This window comes from Giraffa tippelskirchi, chromosome 2 (assembly GCF_054371585.1).
Source record: "Giraffa tippelskirchi isolate mGirTip1 chromosome 2, T2T-mGirTip1v1.2.pri, whole genome shotgun sequence".
NCBI classification, from domain to species: domain Eukaryota; kingdom Metazoa; phylum Chordata; class Mammalia; order Artiodactyla; family Giraffidae; genus Giraffa; species Giraffa tippelskirchi.
In genome coordinates this window covers 149,276,544-149,299,900 of record NC_137276.1, presented here as the reverse complement: position 1 = coordinate 149,299,900, position 23,357 = coordinate 149,276,544, and the positions used below count along the sequence as shown (strand labels likewise).

Here is a 23,357-nt window from a genome sequence, read left to right as displayed (position 1 = left end):
AGAGGATTCCAGCCAAGAACATCTCTCATTGCAGAAAGCATAGTTTGAGACCTGTATCCTAGTTTAGGTTTTGTCTGGTTCTGTCCACTTTACCCCTTCACTTCAGGGAGCTTCAGTTTATTATCTAGGAACTGAAGGGATTAAATTAGTTCACTGTTTTGTTCTTTCCAGTTCTGAGAAGCTCTTACAACACAGGGCATAAACTCAAACACCTACCGGTGCCAAGTAGGTAATCCAAATGAGTTAATCGACGTGTTTGCCATTCTGAATCTCCTTTTCTGAGATTAGGAAGAAATACAACATTTGTGCGGAATTAAAGATTTTACACATGTTAACAAATGAAAAGATAAAGAAAATAAAGGTGTAGGAACTCTGCGCTGCAAGTCAGCCACCTCTGCGCAGTTACGTCTGCCGTTAGCTAAGATTGTAAGCGGGCAGAACACTGGCTGGAAGACCAGAAGTTAAAACAGATGAGGATCAAAACATCCAGCAATGTTTCCAGGGAGTTAATTCTGCTTCAAAATCCCTGTCTACTTCAGTCTACCGAGATTTCATCTACTAATGAAACTCAAACGCCACTTGGACATTCTTTTCGTTAGCTTTCATCTGCCGCCTGGCGCAGTGTGGATCCGTGCCTTGCGGCCCCCAGGAGACTGCAGGCGCCGGATTTTACACCCCCCGGGACCGCAGATGAGGGTTATCCGGAGCCGCACGTTGAAGGATTGTTATGCCGGCACCTGGCAACCCCAAGGAACCTCTGGAAAAGTAAGCTGATTATCTTCCCTAGGGGCTCAAGAAGAAAAAGTTGCCCTGGATTCAGGGACAGTGTTCTCGACCGGAAGTTTTGCCTGAGGACCTGAGCGCTTCCGGTTTGGTAACTAAGGGCGCGAAACGGTTGCTAGAGCTCGGGTAGCAACTACTCCGGAGCTTTGCGAGTTCGCGGGGTTGCCTCAGGTGCCGCTCACGGGTGAAATGAGAAGGTGGCTCTTTCTTCTGCACTTTTTCTGAGGTCCCCTATCCATTTGTCATCATGAGTAGTGAATTCCTGGCGGAGCTGCGTTGGGAGGATGGGTTCGCTATCCCGGTGGCGAACGAGGAGAACAAGACACTGGAAGAGCAGGTAAGGATCAGGTGAACAAGGCGAAGTGGGGCGGGCGAGAGGAGAGGGGGCCTTTGGGGGGACGTTTTTTGGTTGGCAGAAATACCCAAACCCTTTTATTCCTCTCGCTCCTTCCCTAATGCCGTCTTTTCTCGGTTTACCTCTCTTCGGTACCATCTCCTTCTTTGCTCACCTGCTAGCCCTTTTCGGTACTTGCAAAGCGTTGATATCAATCAATCCAATTGAAACGATAATTGGTATACACGACTATAAAGTTTAAATCTTTACTCCCTCCTCTTTCACTTCTTGCACTCATTTGTAACCTCCTGAGTATAGAGGGGAAAAGCGCCGGCTTTTTCCTGCCTCAGAATTAAGCGCGGTTTGCAAAGTGACTTCTGAGGTTTGCGTAGCAACAGTTATTATTTGCGGATGTTTGTAAACAAAACAAGTATGGTTGACTTCTTTTTTAGTTTCTTCCCATGATATTTAAAGTGACTCGAGGAAATGTTTTCAAGAGGGATGTTCTAGTAAGTATGTACAGTGTGCAGTTTACAGCTTTTCAAAGTAAGGATTAAGTTGTCACAAAACGGTATAAAAATATCTTACGTTGCAAGGAGTATTTGGGGGATTCCTTGGTGGCTCAACGGTAAAGAATTCGCCTGCCAATGGAGGATAGGCGGTTCCATCCCCGGGTCCAGAAGATCCCCTGGAGAAGCAATAGCAACCCACTCCAGTATTCTTGCCTGAGAAATCCTTCCATGGACAGAGAAGCCTGGTGGATGTAGTCCATGGGGGTCGCAAAGAGTCGGACAGGACTTAATGACTAAACAACAACACAGGAGTATTTTAACCAGCTTGCAACCAAAGCATGGTAGTTGTTAAAAATAAAAACTGTAACCAGCTCAGGGAACTTTTAAAGACCTTGAGCAGTCAGTCTAAAGTTCCATCACATGGCAATGTGTGGTGTGGAAGAGTCCAAGAAGAACCTATGATGCTTACACTGCTTTAGAGAATGGAAGACAGGTCTTCTCTCTTCTGAGAAATGAAAATGAAAATCCTCCACTCTGCTTCTTGAAAATATTTTTTCAAAATATTCTTACTTATTTACTTATATCTAGTTAGATGGTTTCAGATTTTGCTTTTTAGGTGAAGAACTACATTAGGAAATATAAGAGATCTAGCACTGAATACTGAGGAATAATAATGTTAATAAGTATCCAGTCCTGGGTTCAGATCCTGTATATCAGCGTTGAGTCTGTTTCTTCTTCTTATGTAAACTGGAGATAAGTAAAATAATTATTTCACAAGGTTGTTATACTGCTCTAAGGACATTAATATAGGTTAAGTTCCATTCAAATGTTCGTTTTGGGTATTATTGCCATAATATATCTTAGAGAATTTTATATACTTATTACTTGGATTAGCTATTTTTAAAAATGTTAAAGAACAATTAAAGAATAATGAGGGCCATAATCATGTCACCTAATAAACTTTGATATTAAAAAAGCAACTTTTGAAAGTTTAAAATATTCAAACAGAAAAGAAGGGTATAAAATAAAAAATACAAGATATTCTCTCCCCAGAATACTCACTGTTGACCATAGATGTGACTTCATGGCTTTAAACAAATATCCTAGACATCATGATCTACAGGTATGTAGACAAAAAAGACTGGAGTATTATAAAAATAAGATCCTATTACATGTGCTATTTTTAGCATAGAAATTTAATTTTACTTGTGTTTAAGAGGAGAAAATGAAAGAAATTGTTGACTATTAGTGAGTGTTACTTGGTTATAAGAGATAGTGGTTGCCAAAAAATTTCTGTAACATTAAGAAAAAGTAAATAAGAAAAATGAAATGGTTAAATTAAGTGTTTCTAAAAAAATTCTTTGCTTCATTTGTAGACAATATGAGTTGACTCCCTGATTTTTCATTTGCATCTTTGAAATGAAGAGATTAGCCCTCTTACCCTTTCTGCTACTTTCTTTTCTCCATTAAAAATAGTGGTTTTTTAATTTTTATATTATCAAGGTTTATTTTAGTTGCATTCTATTCAATGCTCTTAATTTACTACAAGTAGTCTTAATTTTATATTTAATATGGTTTGATGGTCTTTTATACAGCTACTTTACTAAGTTTATCTTATTTTGAAGTTTTCACTTTTGATTCATCTTTTGACTGGTTGGATACTGTTCCTGTGTGGTTGTTTCAAGAAGGGCCCACAGTACTGTACTTTTAATTCCTCACATCTTTGGTTGCCAGTCTGGTTCCTAGCACTGCCTACTTTAACTTTATATTCCTTAAATCATCGTATCGTATCATCAAGATACTTTCTCTCTGCCTTACTACTTCCTCCTGGGATTCTGTGTTTCCCAAAGTGGACTGTTTTTCCGAAAGCCTATTTCCCAGCTGTTAACTTGTGAATTCACTTTATTCCTTTACTTGGTTGATGGTCTATTTCCTACATCACATATCTTCTTTTTTTCTTCAGTCATTCCCTTATTTTGATGAACTACTTTCTTATGTCTCCCTAAGAAGTGTCTATGCAAGGTAAACACTCTGAATTTGATGGTAATTTGGCTGGATAAAAAATCCTAGATTAAAAATAAAATTTCCACAGAATTTATCAAGAATTTTGCCCTATTGTCTTTCAAGCAGTGTTGATGGTGAATAATCTTACATTAAAATGATTTCCAGTTCTTATTTTTTTTTATTGATTTCCATTTCTTGGTAGGTTACTTTTTCATTCTCTGGAAGCTTTTAGAGTTTTATTTCATCTTTACACAGCAATTTTAATTTTGGCAACTGTATCAATCATATTTTTAATTTTCAGGTTATGTGCTTGTTGCTTTCTTGTGTCACATGGTGTTGTTTTAGGAGTATATTATCAATTACAATCTGAGTGTGTATGTGTGTGTGTGTCTTTAGTTCTTGTCTTTTTTGTCCTGAATTATCTGTTTTCTTTGGGATCTTTTTATCTTGATGTCCCATACATTATGTAAGTTTTCAGTAAGTAGCTGGTGATCCTTGCATATCCTTTTATATTTAAGAAAGAGGCAGTAAAATGTTGTTTGGGACCTCTATGGGGAAGGAATTATCCAGTTATGGAGAATTAATCATTATGCTTTAATTTGAAAAGCAGATTCTTTTCCTTTGGGTTTATTATTTTATGCAATGATAAAAGTCATAATTGAAGAAGAAAATAAAAGTGATAAAGTACCAAACAACACAACAACCAAATACATAAAAGTAAAGCTATTATAAATGCTAGTAGACCTTGACAAAAATATGCAGTGAGGTACTTCAATATCTGGACTTCCCAGGTGGCACAGAGGTGAAGAATCTGCCTGCCAATGCAGGAGACACAAGAAACCCGGATTTGATCCCTGGGTTGGGAAGATCCCCAGAGTAGAAAATGAAAACATGTTCTAGTATTCTTGCTAGAAAAATTCCATGGACAAAGGAGCCTGGTGGGATACAGTCCACGTGGTCACAAAGAGTGGGAAACAACTGAGTGACTGAGCACACACACACACGCAATAGACAAAAATAAAGATATACAATATAAGAATAATACAACAAAAATAAAAACAAAGACAACATATATCCCTTAAGTATAACATGTTCATAAAACATTTACAAAGGTAGATTGTGTACTAGACCAGAGCAAAAACCTAAAAACGAATGATTAACCTTAAATATAGTATGCTAAGTGAAATAAGCTGGACACATAAGGACAAATACTTGATATGGTTTGGTAAGGTATGATTACCAAAGGTATGATTCCACCTATATAAGGTAACCTAGAGTAGTCAAATTCATAGACATAAAGTAGAATGGTGATTTCCAGTGGTTGGAGATAAGGAGGATGTGGGATTAGTATTTAATGGATACAGAGTTTCAGTTTGGGAGGATGAAAAATTTTTGGAAATGGATGGTAGTGATGGTTGTACAACGTGTGGATGTACATAATGCCATTGTACTTAATATACACTGAAAAATGTTTAAAATGGTAAATTTTATATGTATTTACAACAATTAAAAATGAATGATAGAAATTTTATAGGTCACATTTTCTGATCATAAGCCAACAGAATTAATAATAAACAGTTTAAAAGATTACTCTCCATTATTTTGGACTGAATGTTTGTGTTCCTCTTCCAGTAATTCATATGCTGAAGCCCTAACTCCCAATGTGATAGTCTTTAGAGGTGGGGTCTTTGGGAGGCAATTAGGTTTAGATGCGGTCTAGATGGGGTGGGGACTGGGATTAGTGTTCTTATAAAAAGAGGAAGCAGACGTGGCAAAGGTTGATCCTCATGCCAACCACCAGAAGGGTAGTATCAAAAAATCTGCTATCCATAGGACAATTGCACTCATCTCCCAAGCTAGTAAGGTCATGCTTAAAATCTTACATGCTGGGCTTCAGCATTATGCAAACCAAGAACTTCCAGATGTCCAAGTTGGGTTTAGAAAAAGAAGAGGAACTAGAAATCAAATTGCCAACATTCTCTGGATTATAGACAAAGCAAGGGAATTTTAGAAAAACGTCTATCTCTATTTCATCGACCATGCTAAAGCCTTTGTACGGATCATGACAAACTGTGGAAATCTCTTAGAGAGATGGGAATACCAGACCATTTTATCTACCTCTTGAGGAACCTGTATGTGGGTCAAGAAGCAACAGTTAGAACCCTGTATGAAACAACTGATTGGTTCAAGATTGAGAAAGGAGTATGACAGGGCTGTCTGCTGTCACCTGTTTGTTTAACCTATATGCTGAGCACATCATGAGAAATGCTGGGCTGGGTGAATTACAAACTGAAGTCAAGATAAGCAGGACCTCAACAACCTCAGATATGTGGATATACCACTCTAATGGCAGAAAGCGAAGAGGAACTAAAGAGCCTCTTGATGACGGTGAAGGAGGAGAGTGAATAAGCCGGCTTAAGACTAAATATTAAAAAAACTAAGATCATGGCATCTGGGCCCATTACTGCATGACAAATAGAGGGGGAAAATGTGGAAGTAGTGACAGATTTCCTCTTGTTGGGCTCCAAAATCACTGCAGACGGTGACTGCAGCCATGAAATCAGAAGACGTTTGCTTTTTGGCAGGAAAGCAATGACAAACCTAGAGAGTGTGTTGAAAAACAGACATTACTCTACCGACAAAGGTCTGTATAGTTAAGGCTATGGTCTTTCCAGTGGTCACATATGGTTGTGAGAGCTGGACCATAAAGAAGGCAGAATGACAAAGAATTGATACCTTCAAACCGTGGTACTGGAGAAAACTCTTATACGTCCCTTGGACTGCAAGGAGATCAAACCAGTCAATCTTAAGGGAGATCAACCCTGAATATTCACTGGAAGGACTGATGCTGAAGCTGAAGCTCCAGTATTTTGGTCATCTCATGTGAGTGGACAACTCATAGGAAAAGTCCCTGTTGCTGGGAAAGATTGAAGGCAGAAGGAGAAGAGGGTATCAGAGCATGAAATGGCAGGACGGCATCACCGATGCAATGAATGTGAGCTTGGGCAAACTCTGGGAGATGGTGAGGGACAGGGAAGCCTGGCGTGCTGCAATTCATGGGGTTGCAAACAGTTGGACATGACTGGATGACTGAACAATCAGAAGAGTAAGTGAGACCGTGGTCTTTAGTGGTGGGGTTTTTGGAGTTCTAGATGGGGGGGCTCCAATACTTTGGTCACCTGATGCAAACAGCCAACTCATTGGAAAAGATCCTGATGCCCTGATGCTGGGAAAGATTGAGGGCAGGAGGAGAAGGGGATGACAGAGGATGAGATGGTTGGATGGCATCATCAACTCAATGGACTTGAGTTGGAGCAAACTCTGGGAGATAGTGAAGGACAGGGAAGCCTGACATGCTGCAGTCCATGGGGTTGCAAAGAGTTGGACATAACTGAGCCACTGAACAGTGACAACAAGATGTAGGGGAGAGGGGGTTGCACTGGGATTAGTGCTCTTGTAAGATGGGGGAGAGAGACCAGGGCTCTTTCTGTCATGCACAGTGAGAAGGCAGTCATTTGCAAGTCAGAAAGAGAAATTTCACTGAAACCAAATTGACTGGCACCTTGATCTTGGACCTCCTAGCCTCCATAATTGTGAGAAATAAACTTCCATTGTTTTAGTCACCCAGTCTGATTGTTTGTTATGGCAGTCTGAGCTGACTAAGATAGACATCTTAAATGCTTAGGCAAATTTCTCAGAAATATATTCTGAATTGTTGTTCAGTCACCCAGTCATGTCCAACTCTTTGTCACCCCATAGACTGTAGCATGCCAGGCTTCCCTGCCCCTCAATATCTGGATAGCTTTATATTAAAGAGAAATTGAAAGGGGGGAAAAATCACCTTTTAGAAAACAATAAAAGGAGACTACTTCGTACCCACATCCATGTGTTCTCATTCATGTCCATGGAACTCATGGACTGTAGCCTACCAGGCTCCTCTGTCCATGGAATGGGAAACAGCAAAAATCTTAGTTAGAGAAAACTTGTAGCTTTAAATTCCTTTCTATTTAAATCAGTGTCTTAGCTTGGGTTGCTATACTGAAATAACATAGACTCAGTAACTTAAAAAACAGACATTTATTTCTCACAATTCTGAAGGCTAGAAGTCAAGATGAGGGTGCCATATTGGATGAATATATTGGGTGAGAGCCCTCTTCCTGGCCTGTAGATGGCTGCCTTCTGGCTCTGTTCTCACATGGCTAAGAGAGAGCGAGCGAACTCTGGTCTCTCTTCCTCTTCTTCAGTTCAATTCTGTTGCTCAGTCGTGTCCAACTCTTTGCGACCCCATGGACTGCAGCACACCAGGCCTCCCTGTCTATCACCAACTCCCAGAGTTTACTCAAACTCATGTCCATTGAGTCAGTGCTGCCACCCAACCATCTCATCCTCTGTCATCCCCTTCTCCTCCCGCCTTCAATCTTTCCCAGCATCAGAGTCTTTTCAAATGAGTCAGTTCTGCGCATCAGGTGGCCAAAGTATTGGAGTTTCAGCTTTAGCATCAGTCCTTCCAATGAATATTCAGGACTGATTTCCTTTAGACATCTTAGGAATTGTTGATCTCCTTGCTGTCCAAGGGACTCTCAAGAGTGTTCTCCAACCTTAATCCCATCATGGGGGTCTTGCCCTCATGTCCTAATTTAAACCTGTTTACCTCCAACTCCTCCACCTCCAGGTAACATCATATTGAGGATTAGAGTTTCAATATATGAATTTGGGGGTGACATAAACATTTAGGTCATAAAAATCAGTAAGACAAAAAATAAACTAAGAACTCCTCTTAATAGGTTTTTAAAAAGAACAGTACAGTTAAAAAAGAGGAAATTAAAATAAAAAGTGAAGTTAATGAAATAAAAAGCAAAAATATATGTTTATCATTACAGTTGACCTTGAACAGTGTGAGGGTTAGGGGTGCTACCTGCCCTGTCAGCTGTGGAAAATTTGAATACTGCTATCTCTGCCTCAAAAACAAGGAATTGATAAATGATTTACTGACGGGCAGGACACTGAAACAGTTTAGATAGAATCAGGACTCAAACCTTAGTGTGGCCTCTAATCAAACACAAACTTTTCCCCACACTTAAAGATCTGTAAAATGAAAATATAGTTACTTTTTTTAATTGAAAAAAATCTATATAAGTATACCCACCATTCAGACCCAGATTGTTCAAGGGTCAACTGTACCCTATGTTTAATAAAATATAGGACATGAAAAATGAGTAAATTAGTATTTTCTTTCTTATTTAGTTGAAAATTCAAATATTTCTTCTATACTCCAGTGGATGGTGTTGTGCACTTCCTGGATTGTTGCCCCGACATGAGGAGCCATAGCTCAAGACGCTAAGGAAGCATATTTTTTTGTTAAGCTTTTATATTGTTTTGAGGGGTGACACATTCTAGTGGTCCTGAGAAACTGCTTTGTAATTTCCTAAAGATTTGTTTGTCTGCTGGCATTTGCAATGGTTTTTTCTTTTTCTACTCAAGTTTTTCATTCAAAGCCATATAAAATTCATTAAGAAACAGATTTTAAGCCTGTGAGAGTTAATGCTGTTCTGTGCTGTTGAAAAGTGAAAGTGAAAGTCGCTCAGTTGTGTCAGACTCTTTGCGACCCCATAGACTATACAGTTCATGGAATTCTCCAGGCGAGAATACTGGAGTGGGCAGCCTTTCCCTTCTCCAGGGGATCTTAGACTAAGTTTATCGGTTTTGAATAGGAGTTCAGGGAGAAGGTATGCTGGGTATTCAGCTACTTTTCAAATTTATGTTCCGTGTTGTATATTTTTGTTACATCTTGTTGCTATGGTCTGTTTGCCTTGGCTAGCTTGTAGTTTAATTATAGAATAGAATCTCATTTCTCCCTTTAGGTCTTGTGATATGAAAAATACATTTCATCAGTGGACTTGCTAACACTGTAAATCTGATAATCTCTTAATATGGTGCTAATTTTCCCACAGTTATCTCTAAATTACAACACTATTTTATAACATTTAAAAGATCAGTAGATTTTAGAAATTCAAATGGATATTGAAAGAAGTAAAGTAAATGAAAATTTAATTTTCTTTTGATTTTACATTTTTTAATATGGTAAAAACTTAGTAGGACTTTGGTTGATCATAGCATTTATTATTTACAGTTATCAAAGCTGCAAGATGAAAGGTCAAGCATGCAAGATCAGCTACGTGACTATGAAGATCGAATTAATGCTATGACTTCTCACTTCAAAAATGTTAAGCAAGAGTTCTTGTTTACCCAGGTACAATACTGTTTGAAATTCACATTGATTGTACCATGTGTAGTCATGGAACATTTCACATTGCATTTACATCTGTGATTTGTGATTTGATTTTAGAGATATAATAAGAAAGTTTCACATAACTAAATGATTATGAACATAAGCTTAAACCTGAAAGTAGGTATAAAAAAAGATTTTTAGGAACTATACTGCCACCAAATTCAAGGAACAATTAATTTACCAGGAGATATCATCATTCAGACAGTCTGATATAATATTAGACAGCTGATTATATGAGAAGGGTGCAGGGGCGGCAGTGCAGAGAAATGATGGCCTTAAGTGGAAATAGATCTAATAAAACATATAATAGCGTTTCTGTCTACTTTTAAATTTTTCAGCACAACCTCCTGGAGTGATTTTGAGAGGAGGCAAACTGTCAACACACTTCAGTAGCCCTAAGGACATGACAATATTTTAGCATAGTTTAAAGACTGAATTTTATAATAACAATCCTGAGATAATAGAAAAGTTAATTTATGTTCAAGAAGCTAAGGTGACTAGGGCTAGTATAATGCATTTTAGAAATATTAGTACAAACAATAAAAATTAAAACTTAGAGTAATTAATTAAGTAAGCATCTGTTTTATGGACAGTCTATTCATGTGAAGAATCTCTTTCCCTGATGATGCCCAGAAAATCCAAAAGCTCTGTAAATCAGCATTGTAGAATTTACTAGCTTCTCTCTCAAACCTTTTTTTTTTTAGTAAAAGTACATCTACTTTTCTATGAGGTAATATGTAATTCTTAAAACTGAACAAGTCATGTTTTTATACCAATTTATAATTAATATAGATAAGTAACTATTTCATGGGTTTTTACAAGTGTCATTAGAAAGCTATAAATTTAATGAACTTTTAAAAACAATCCCAAGATTTTGGAATCCGAATGTGATTTAGTAATTAATAAACAGTTTAAGATAACATTTTTTCCTCAAGTTATTAAACCACTGAGTTGGGGATTTTAGAAGCAGAGATCTTCTTTAGGTGTATTTTATTATAGTCAAACTTCAAGTAGGCTAATAGAAATGAAAGACAATAAACTTCCTTCAACACTAACAGTCTTAATAATGTAAAAACAATACCACTGGTGATAACTTTGAAGTCCTACAAGATCATTAGGCAACAAAAACGATTTTATTAAGTAAAAACACAAAGACATCATTGTATGTTAACATACTCTAAGGCATATTTACAACCATCACTGTTTACATAATTATTTTAAAATTATTTCTCTTAATTGGATATGTGGTCAATTCTTATAAGCATACCATTTCATAAGTATTTTAATTAATTATTATTATTAATTTCATTTCTTATTTTTAAATAAATGAATTATATCTTTTAAAGTCTCAGTGTATAAACTTTGGTTTTCAACAGTTTCCCTAGACCAAAACTGAAAACTGCTGACAACACTTTTTCCTAGCACATTCCATAAACTGTCTTTCTCACAACTAGTAAGCAGCACTGCCTACATTGAATCACAAAATCTAATGTGCAAGTTTTAGAGAAGTGGAATTAGTAGTAGGTCATCTAAGCATTTTGTGGGAACTTTGTTATTTTCTGTCTAGTTTTTTTTTTCCTTCCTCCCCTCCCCCTGTGTCCATAGGTCTGTTCTCTCTGTTTCTCCATTGCTGCCCTGAATATAAATTCATCAGTATCATCTTTTTAGATTCCATATATATGCATCAGTGTATGATATTTGTATTTCTTTTTCTGACTTACTTCACTCTGTTTAATAGGCTCTAGGTTCATCCACTTCATTATAACTGACTCAAATGCATTCCTTTTTATGGCTGAGTAGTATTCCATTGTATATATATACTTACTACAGCTTCCTTATCCATTCATCTGTTGATGGACATCTAGGTTGCTTCCATGTTCTAGCTGTTGTAAATAGTGCTAAAATGAACATTAGGGTACATGTGTCTTTTTCAATTTTGTTTTCCTCAGGTTATATGCCTAGGAGTGGGATTGCTGGGTCATATGGTGGTTTTATTCTTAGCTTTTTAAGGAATCTCCATACTGTCTTCCATAGTGGCTGTATCAGTTTACATTCCCACCAGCAAAGCAAGTGGGTTTCCTTTTCTCCAGACCCTCTCCAGCATTTATTGTTTGTAGACTTTTTGATGATGGCCATTCTGACTGGTGTGAGGTAGTATCTCATTATAGTTTTGATTTGCATTTCTCTAATAATGAATGATGTTGAGCATATCTTTTCATGTGTTTATTAGCCATCTGTATGTCTTCTTTAGAGAAATGTCTTTTTTAGATCTTTCCCCCACTTTTCGATTGGGTTGTTTGTTTTTCTGGTGTTGAGTTGTATAAGCTGCTTGTATATTTTAGAAATTAATTATTCATCAGTTGTTTCATTTGCTACTATTTCCTTCCATTCTGAAGGTTGTCTTTTTACCTTGTTTGTAGTTTCCTTTGCTGTGCAAAAGCTTTTAAGTTTAATTAGGTCCCACTTGTTTATTTTTGTTTTTATTTCATTACTCTAGGAGGTGAGTAATAGAAGATCTTGCTTTGATTTATGTCATTGAGTGTTCTATCTATGCTTTCCTCTAAGAGTTTTATAGTTTCTGATCTTACATTTAGGTCTTTAATCCATTTTGAGTTTATCTTTGTATGGCATTAGAAAGTGCTCTAATTTCATTCCTTTGCACGTAACTGTCCAATTTTCCCAGCACCACTTATTGAAAAGGCTATCTGCTCCATTGTATATTCTTACCTCCTTTGTCAAAAATAAGGTACCCATAGGTACATGGGTTTATCTCTGGGTTCTCTGTCTTGTTCCATTGGTCTATATTTCTGTTTTTGTGCCAGTACCATACTGTCTTGATGACTATAGCTTTCTAATATATATAGTCTGAAGTCAGGAAAGTTGATTCCTCCAGCTCCATTCTTCTTTCTCAAGACTGCTTTGGCTGTTTGGGGTCTTTTGTGTTTCCATATGAACTGTGAAAAATACCATTGCTAGTTTGGTAGGGATTGCATTGAATCTGTAAATTGCATTTGGTGGTATCATCATTTTCACAATATTGATTATTCCTACCCAGGAACATGGAATGTATCTTTTAAAGTCTCAGTATATAAACTTGGTTTTCAACAGTTTCCCTAGCCCAAAACTGAAATCTGCTGAAAACATCTTTTTCCTAGCACATTCAATGAGCTGTCTTTCTTTTTTTTTTTTTTTTTTTTTATAAATTTATTTATTTTACTTGGGGGCTAATTACTTTACAATATTGTAATAGTTTTTGCCATACATTGACAAGAATCAGCCATGGGTTTACATGTGTTCCCCTTCCCGAACCCCCCACCCACCTCCCTCCCCCTCCCATCCCTCTGGATCATCCCACTGCCCCGGCCCCGAGCCCTTGTCACATGCATCGAACATGGAATGGTGCTCTGTTTCACATATGACAATACACATGTCTCAATGCCATTCTCCCAGAACGACCCACCCTCACCTTCTCCCTCAGAGTCCATAAAATTGTTCCATGCATCTGTGTCTCTCATTCTGTCCCGCATATAGGGTTATCGTTACCATCTTTCAGATTCCATATATATGCATTAGTATACTGTATTGTTGTTTTTCTTTCTGGCTTACTTCACTCTGTATAATGGGCTCCAGTTTCATCCATCTCAGTAGAACCGGTTCAAATGTATTTTTTTTAATGGCTGAGTAATATTCCATTGTGTATATGTACCACAGCTTCCTTATCCATTCATCTGCTGATGGACATCTAGGTTGCTTCCATGTCCTGGCTATTGTAAACAGTGCTGCGATGAACATTGGGGTACACGCGTCTCTTTCAATTCTGGTTTCCTCGGTGTATATGCCCAGCAGTGGGATTGCTGGGTCATATGGCAGTTCTATTCCCAGTTTTTTAAGGAATCTCCACAATTTGTATGGAAATATAAGAAACCTCGAATAGCCAAAGCAATCTTGAGGAAGAAGAATGGAACTGGAGGAATCAACCTGCCTGACTTCAGACTCTACTACAAAGCCACAGTCATCAAGACAGTATGGTACTGGCACAAAGATAGAAATATAGATCAATGGAACAAAATAGAAAGCCCAGAGATAAACCCACGCACATATGGACACCTTATCTTCGACAAAGGAGGCAAGAATATACAATGGAGAAAAGACAACCTCTTTAACAAGTGGTGCTGGGAAAACTGGTCAACCACTTGTAAAAGAATGAAACTAGAACACTTCCTAACACCGTACACAAAAATAAACTCAAAATTGATTAAAGATCTAAACGTAAGACCAGAAACAATAAAACTCCTAGAGGAAAACATAGGCAAAACACTCTCCGACATAAATCACAGCAGGATCCTCCATGACCCACCTCCCAGAATATTGGAAATAAAAGCAAAAATAAACAAATGGGACCTAATTAAAATTAAAAGCTTTTGCACAACAAAGGAAACTATAAACAAGGTGAAAAGACAGCCTTCAGAATGGGAGAAAATAATAGCAAATGAAGCAACAGACAAACAATTAATCTCAAAAATATACAAGCAACTTCTGCAGCTGAATTCCCGAAAAATAAATGACCCAATCAAAAAATGGGCCAAAGAACTAAACAGACATTTCTCCAAAGAAGACATACAGATGGCTAACAAACACATGAAAAGATGCTCAACATCACTCATTATTAGAGAAATGCAAATCAAAACCACAATGAGGTATCATTTCACACCAGTCAGAATGGCTGCTATCCAAAAGTCTACAAGCAATAAATGCTGGAGAGGGTGTGGAGAAAAGGGAACCCTCTTACACTGTTGGTGGGAATGCAAACTAGTACAGCCACTATGGAGAACAGTGTGGAGCTGTCTTTCTTTCTCACAACTAGTAAGCAGCACTGCCTACACTGAATCACAAAATCTAATGTGCAAGTTTCAGAGAAGTGGAATTAATAGTAGGTCATCTAAGCATGTTGTGGGAACTTTGTTATTTTTTGTCTAGTTTTAGTGTTATTTTATAATTTTAAAATGTAAAAAGTCTTTCTCTTTTGTATGTTATTCTGTAGTCTCTTTGCAAAGCCAGGGATCATGAGATTGAAAGTGAAGAACATTTTAAGATGATTGCTGAAAGAGAACTGGGACGAGTGAAGGATGAAATTCAACGACTGGAAAATGAGATAACTTCAATACGGGAAAAAAAAAATGATAAGGAAGTATGTGTTGAAATGTTACCTATAATTTTGAGCAATTGTTCCTTCTTCCTTCACCAAATAAACATTGATTTTTTTTTTTTTTCTGTATGGGAAAGACATTTAGTTTCCTGACATTTACTTATGTTGTGGTTTGGACAATGAAAGTAATGTGGAGCTGTGATTTAAATCAACAGTGATAGAATATTAAATTCATTTTCTCAGTGTTCACTTAACAAATAGTCATTGAGGCTTATAATACGTGAGGTACCCTGCTGGCTACCTATTATACCATACTAGGCATTATTTATAAGTGCTACATTTTAAAAATCTACATTTAAAAAGTCACTTAAATTTTGAATTTAATTTTTCAGTCAAAATTTTTACCTTTCATATTATCAACCTGCGACTCTAATATTAAAGTACTATAACCTGTTTTTCTCTTTTCCTTAGTTTTTAGTTACCTGGTTGGGAGCTCTTTCCAAATTCAATTCTTCTCTTTACATATGCATATACTTATGGAAATGTATATATATATTTGTATATATGGAAATATATATATATTCTTATACATATATAATAAATATAATATTATGCATGAATATATACACATATAATAAGTATATACATGCACATATAAATATATATGGAAATGTATATATAATATATTAATATAAACATATATTAATATATAATATATATTAATATAATTGATTATAATTAACATAATAATATATTATATATAATATATTACATTATATATAATATAAATATATATATTTGTATATATACATCTGGGTCTCCTGTATTGTAGGCATATTCTTTACCATCTGAGCCACCAGGGAATCCTATATATACACATACATACCTATTTTATCATTGTTAATTTGTATTTGTTTGTATATTGATCTGTTTTCTTTTATGAATCTAAATTTGTTAAATACATTGAAAAATATTTTATCTCCTTAATTACTATATTTGTTTTAATTAAATGTGCTTGCAAAATTTCTATATAAGAGACCTTTTAGAGACAGCAATCTGATTGAAAATGGGGCTGAAGAGAACTTGTCTTGGGCTTGAGTTAGCGTATGAGGCACATTATTTTTATTATGATTGCATATCTGCTTGGGTAGTTTTGGTACAGTGACTAATGAGATTGCTCTAGGGGAAATACCCTAATGTCTTTTTAAGTAAACTTTGACTCAACTATTGTTCTCAATTTGATAATCACACCCCTCTATTTCACAACTAAAGAATCGAAATACCAGTATGATAGTTATATAATTAAATATGATATGTTGTGTACATCTGGAGACTAGGGACAGAGACAAGATTTCTTTCTTCCTTTTAAATATGTAATGTTATGTTTTATTTTAGTTTGTGTAGTAAATAATGTTTTGTAATTTCTCCCTGTTTCCTCTCTTTGGAAATTAGAATTCCATATTTAAAACTACTCAAAAATTGGATGGTTTGAAATGTCAAATGAACTGGGACCAGCAAGCACTGGAGGCCTGGCTGGAAGAATCAGCTCATAAAGATAGTGATGCTCTCACTCTTCAGAAGTATGCTCAGCAAGATGATAATAAAATTAGGGTGAGATGTTATACATTGTAGTGTTAGATTTTCTCTGAATCTATAGTAAAGCAACCTGTAATTTAAATTGGACTTAGAATTTTAGAGTAGTGCTTAAACATTTTTGGGTCTAATAAAGCCAATTATCCTCTCTCTAGAAAAATGAATGTACTCCAATACTCACACAATCTTGACGCAAGTTTTACAGCTCCTCTAAAGCCCTTTGACCATTTAAGGATCTTTGGACTCTAGGTTAAGAATCCTGATTGAGAAGTTTTCTCAAAAGCATTTCAGAAAATAAAGTTTTGCACTAGAACTATGTATTTTAACTTATTTTTTGTAATAGTTTGAATATTACAGATAATTTTTGCTGATTTGAGACTATAGTGCTATTTATTATTTAATATATCATAATATATTAAATAATATAATTATTATTATAACCACTACTTAAAAATCTACTTGTAATTAAATCTGGTAATATATTAGTACTATGAAACATTCTGTTTTCTAACAGATTAATACTGCATGCATTCATTAGTTAAAATAGCCTTAAATGAAAATTTATTGTTTAATTTTTTTTTCTAACTCGTTTTAAAAAGTATTAAAAGTCTTTTTAGAAACAATTGAGTTTCCATTGCAGTTAGAAGATAAAGAATATATATATTATTTGGAGTTATTTTAGATGTCAAATGAATATGTGTAATATAATATGTATATGTATAATATATAAATGTGAGATATGCTGTCTAACAGCTTTTACATTAGTAAAATGATAATTATGAATATTTTTGTATGTAACTACATTCTAGGCCCTGACCCTGCAATTAGAAAGACTGACTGTGGAATGTAATCAGAGAAGAAAGTTACTTGACAATGAATTTGCAGAGACTCTAAGTGTACAGGTTGGTTTAGTAAAGATTTTTATTTCTTAATTGTCAAAATGATGTTCACAAAAGCACTTAAATTCACAGAAATATTATTTGGTCTTCATTTTACAGTTAGAATTGGATAAAGCAGCCCAAGATTTTCGAAAGATTCATAATGAAAGGCAAGAACTCATTTTACAGTGGGAGAGCACAATAGAACAGATGCAGAAGAGAGATAAAGACATTGATAACTGTGCCATGGTAAAGTGGTTATTTGGTTCTTGCAACTTTCAGCTGTGTTTATCTCTTTTTGTATTTAACTCATTCATTTCAAATTAAATCACACTATTATTTGAAAGTCTTTTGTAGCATGACCCAATAGTTTTGGTAAATGTTTTCTAAAGCTGGTTCTATATCTATTTGGAAATGTGATTTTATGAAGGTTATTTACTTATGGTATACAATGCCAAAGACTGGATTCTAATATCTCTGAAATGTGAAACGAGAAAATCGACAGACAACTTTATTGCATCAAAGCCAATGCCTTGACTCATATATACATGGTTGTCCATGATGCCTTGGATTTAACATGTGTGCTGTTTCTGTGTGAATCAAAAGCTGTAGGGAAATGAGCTTCATGGGTAGCCAAGAAAGAAGGGTGGAGAGTCAGGAAAGAAACCCTGACTGCAATAAATTGTCCCTTTTGAAACTGAGGTACCATTCAGAATGGGGTAAAAGCTTTGGAGGGGAGGAACACCAAGCTGATTAAACACGGGTCTAGTGTTATCTTTTGCTCCTTTCAGAGGAAATTTAGGAGAACTTTTTGGGGAAGTCATCAAAGAGTGAAATAGTGGTGAGTGAAAATGGGAAGATTAGGAAAGTTGGGGAGGGAGAAGGAATTGAGAAGGAAAGAAGGCACATGAGAAATGTGCGAACATCCATTCTGAATATACTCCACGGAAAGGCATTTGGCAAGCAACTCAGGTCACTGGAAGTTTGGAATTCTGATATCTGGATGTGGTTTACTTGTTACATGTAACTTATATGAAAATGTTATTTCTGTATTTTAAATTTCTGTGAGTAATCATTTTATCAACAAAATGGCTTATGCCTCGTAGAGGGGAGTTGGAAGAACCAATCTTAACTATGAGTTCCTCTTATTTCTTGCTACTAATGTTGGTTTCTCTTTCTTGCTTTATACTGGTTTCAAACATCGAGTCCTGACTGCTTCCTCTGTGTAGATCACATCTAAGACTAAGATCTAAGACTGCAAATCCATAATCTGAATGCTCATACAACCCTGTAGCTAAAGTTACTCAGCCTGCTGATTTGGTGGAATCCACAGCCTACAGCTCTCTGGTTACATCCTCGGTGATTCCTTATTCACAGGGTGACATCTCCTGGCTATATGTATTGAAAAAGACTAGGGAGGGTGCTCAGAAGTGGTTCCATAGGTAGTGGGATGCCTCTAAGTGTTTACTAGCTCTTGATTTGTGGTATTTTTGATCTGTGACATCACCTACATGAAAACTTAACTGTGAATAGATTGCCCTGTTAATGCCTGTAATGTAGGAATTAAGGCTTCTGATTAAGTGGTAGAAAAATTAATATAAAGCAGGGAATTCTAGAATAATTATTTGACACATGCAAATTTAGGAAGTTTTAACCTATCCTTTGGTTGAATGGACACAGTAGAGATATAGAATGTTACAATTATAGAATGTTAATTGTTATATAGATGGGAATACTAGAGTAAACAAATCTATAATGTGTTTTAAAATGCAGTAAATTACAGATGTATATTGATTTAATATGCTAATATGTACAATATTACATGTAGCATTTCTAAAACTTACCAACTTCAGAAACAGCCTCCCCTGACCCAGTCTCCTGAGATTAGTTGTTTGGTGAGACTCTATGTCAGAAAACTTGAAAGAAATATATCTTAGGGTAAATTTTCCTTCTCTCTCCAACTCATCTAACATACTGTCGTCAGAATCACCTGAAAAACCACATATGATCTTTTTATTCCCCAACTCTAAGATCTTTATTCCATATTGCTTAAAAGTTGACCCTCCTTAACATGGCAATTGAAAGTTGAATTCGTCACCATTTGGCGCTAACCTCTGCCTTCCACTCTTCATCTCTGTCATCTGTGTCCACTCTTCTTAACATCCCCCATTCCATCCTTGCCCTCCCACCCTACACTTTAACCACATTAGGGTATTTATGCATCCCCACTTATCTTTTTAGGCCCGACTCAAATGAAGCCTCTTAGATAATACTTTTAATGATTTCTCTTGGGTAGATTTCATCATCTCTTTGCTCTCATGGTACTTTGTCCACACCACAGTTACTACTTTGCATATTCTAGTTATTTTGTATCTCCACGACCAGTACAAAGCTTGAGTGATGAAGATATTCCTATTGAAACAAATAACAAAAATAATATTCTCAAAAAATGAAAAAAAAACTGGTCTTGTTAAATTGGTCTTGGGAAATTTCATTGAAATGTGAAAACTATTCAGTACTGTTTTATTTTTTAGCTGTCACCTTTTGTTGACAAAAGACCAACATTTTTCTTATCCCTTTAGCAAAGTACCGGATGGATGAAATAAAATATAGAGTTCTTTAAAAATATGAGCTTATAGATAACTAGTGGCATACTAATATTTTATTTTATTCATTTAAATTAGTCTCTCCTTAAATTTTGGTAAAATAAGTACTATAAAAACTGAATTCCTTTTAGTTTTAGTTTTATTTGTCATATTACACGTGTATTTAACATATATTTCAAATTCTAGGCATTAGCAAGGATAAAGCAGGAAATAAGAGAAAAAGAAAATCTAGTTAAGGAAAAGATCAAGTTTTTGGAAAGTGAGATTGGGAATAACACAGAGTATGAAAAAAAAATTTCTGTTGCTGATCGTAAAGTTTTAAAATGTAGAACGGAATATCAACATCATGAAACTGATAGAATTCAGCTGAAGGATGAGGTATGTCAACTATAAGGACTGGTTTGTGTGTTTATAACAAATAACTATACAGATAAGCATAAAGGCTTTCCTTTGTTAAGGACCTGCCTTCTAGTTCTTTTTGTTACATCCCTTCATGTTGTGAAACTTGAACCTTTAGGATACACTATTGAAACCTTGATTGTATAAAGGCAACAGGGGGCTGTCATTCACTTCATGGGTGGTATAAAGGGTTCCCCTGGTGTTGTACAGTGCCCAACTTGCCTACCACACATGGTGTTTTGTTATTAACTCAAGGCAAAAGACTTCTGAAAGGTCTAGGTTGGAAATCATAAGATAAAGGCAAATGGATAAATGTGAAGATGAATTATTGACATTGGTGATATTTTGAAGTGTCTTTCCAGAAATACATGTATATGGTGGTTTTACCACTCAAATTCTAGCAGGAACTACTGTTGAAGTTCAGCGTTTTACCTTGTTAAGGGAAAACATTTCAGTGTAGTAGTAGGACAATGTAGTGGTATAATGTCTTTATACAGAGAAAATAAAATCTTCTGCTTTGGTCTTTTCTTCTTTTGAACATACATGTCAACTAGATTATTCCATAGGTAGAGTTAGCAACTCCCATAGTTAGCAATAAAGGGATCTTTATGAAACTTGTGCCTTGAGGCCATATTATCTGAAGTTACTGCTATTTGGGTGGGAAATTGGAACATTGAAGAGCATTTCATTTTATAAGTTGTTATACTTTGCTGCTGCTGCTGCTGCTAAGTCACTTCAGTCGTGTCCAACTCTGTGCGACCCTATAGATGGCAACCCACCAGGCTCCCCCATCCCTGGGATTCTCCAGGCAAGAATACTGGAGTGGGTTGCCATTTCCTTCTCCAATGCGTGAAAGTGAAAAGTGAAAGTGAAGTCGCTCAGTCGTGTCCGACTCTTCGCCACTCCATGGACTGCAGCCTACCAGGCTCCTCCGTCCATGGGATTTTCCAGGCAAGAGTACTGGAGTGGGTTGCCATTGCCTTCTCCATGTTATACTTTATATTTCTGATAAAGCAGGAAAGTTTTTTTTCTATCTGAAGAGAATAATTAAGATCTTGCAAAAGCAAAAAAGTGACTTTCTTACATAAATTAAATGTCACTGCTAATAGCTCATGCTCAAAAATTTTAAAGCTTAAACCAGTTGCATAAAAGAATGCAGGTATTCGTTCATTTATAATTTATTTATTGAGATAGAATTCACATATCAAATACACCCTCTTAAAGCATACAATTCAATAATTTTTAGTATTTTACAGAATTGTGAAACCATTATCACTATCTAATTTTAGAATATTTTGGTCTTTCAAAAAGAAACCCCTTACCCATTAGCAATGGCTTTCCTTCTGTCCCTCTCCTCCTCCCACCCAGGCCCTGGCAACTCCTGATCTACTTTGTCTCTGTGGATTTGCCTATTTTGGACATCGTACAATATGATGCATTTTGTGTCAGGGTTTTTTTTACTTACATAATGTTTTCAAGGTTCTGATAAGCTGTAATATGTAAAAGTACTTTACTTTTTCTCAACATTTTTTTATTGTGGTGAAATACATATACAATTTACCATCTTAACTGTCTTCAGATGTACAGTTTAGTGTTAAATACATTGCTAATGTTGTACAGCCATCACTATCAACCATCTTCATAACTCTTTCTTTGTAAAGCAGAAACTCTGTACCCATTGAACAATAATTTCCCATTTCCCTGTCCTCCCAGCCCCTGGAAACCGCCATTCTACATTCTGTCTCTATAATTTTAGCTACTCTAAGTACCTCATATAAATGCAGTCATAAAGTACTTGTCTTTTTCTGAGTGGCTTATTTCACTTATTTTTCTTAACATAATGTCCTCAAGGGTCATCCATGTTACAGCATATGTCAAAATTTTGTTCCTTTTTAAGGCTGAATACTATTCCATTGTGTGTATATGCTATATTTTGCTTATCAACTCCCCTGTCAATGACCTTGGATTGCATTCCTGTTTGGCTATAATGAATAATGCTGCTGTGAGCATGGGTGTAGAATTATCTCAGAATTGCTGGATCAAACAATAATTACATTTTTAATTTTTGGAAGAATTACCATACAGTGGTAGTACTATTTGATATTTGTACTAACAGTGCACAAGGGTTCCAATTTCTTCACATCCTCATCCACACTTGCTATTTTGAGGTTTTTTGATGGTAGCTATATTAATGGTTGTGAGGTGGTATTTCAATGTAGTTTTGATTTTTGTTTCGCTAATGATTAATGATGTTGAGCATTTTTTTCATGCGCTTATTTACCTTTTGTATCTCTTTGGAGAAATATCTATTCAAGATCTTTGCCCATTTTTGAGTCAGGCTTGTTTGTTGTTGTTGTTGAGTTTTGGAAGTTCCCTATATATCCTGGATATTAGTCCCTTATCAGATATATAATTTGTAGATACTTCCCCCTCTTTCTTTGTGTTGCTTTTTTGCTCTGTTGATATTATTTTTGCTGTACAAAAATGTTTAGTTTAATGAAGTCAAACTTGTCTATTTTTCTTTGATTGTCAGTGCCTTTGGTGTCATATCCAAGAAATCATTGCCAAATACAATGTTGTGAAGCTTTTGTTCTATGTGCTTTTAACTCATATATGTAGATCTCTATAATTTGTCAGTATCTTACAAGTCATTTGAAATTTAATATCAGATCAGAAAGAAAAATTGTTAAATATGTTACAGAAATATGGTTATTATGTTTGTGGGTGTTATGTAGGTTAGAAATGAATGTGTTCAGAATAGAAATTCTCAGAAATGGAATTATAAGATATAGAGTAAATATATAATTTCTGTC

The 23,357-nt window shown here is 35.7% G+C and overlaps 1 protein-coding gene across 3 annotated transcripts in view; it reads left to right on the top strand.

The window, feature by feature from the left end:
- Positions 1-882: 882 nt before the first annotated feature.
- CCDC39 (coiled-coil domain 39 molecular ruler complex subunit) overlaps positions 883-23,357 on the top strand; it is a 53,997-nt gene continuing 31,522 nt past the window's right edge. For 2 of the 3 annotated variants that reach the window (XM_081571039.1, XM_081571037.1), the window contains exons 1-7: positions 883-1,120; positions 9,764-9,883; positions 14,964-15,110; positions 16,521-16,679; positions 17,471-17,563; positions 17,660-17,788; positions 20,332-20,523. In XM_081571039.1, the coding sequence (XP_081427165.1) occupies positions 1,031-1,120; positions 9,764-9,883; positions 14,964-15,110; positions 16,521-16,679; positions 17,471-17,563; positions 17,660-17,788; positions 20,332-20,523 (930 nt within the window). In that variant the 5' untranslated portion in view covers positions 883-1,030. Of the gene's footprint in view, positions 1,121-2,682; positions 2,753-9,763; positions 9,884-14,963; positions 15,111-16,520; positions 16,680-17,470; positions 17,564-17,659; positions 17,789-20,331; positions 20,524-23,357 lie in introns of all 3 variants that reach the window. The other variant, XM_081571038.1, reaches the window with a different exon arrangement.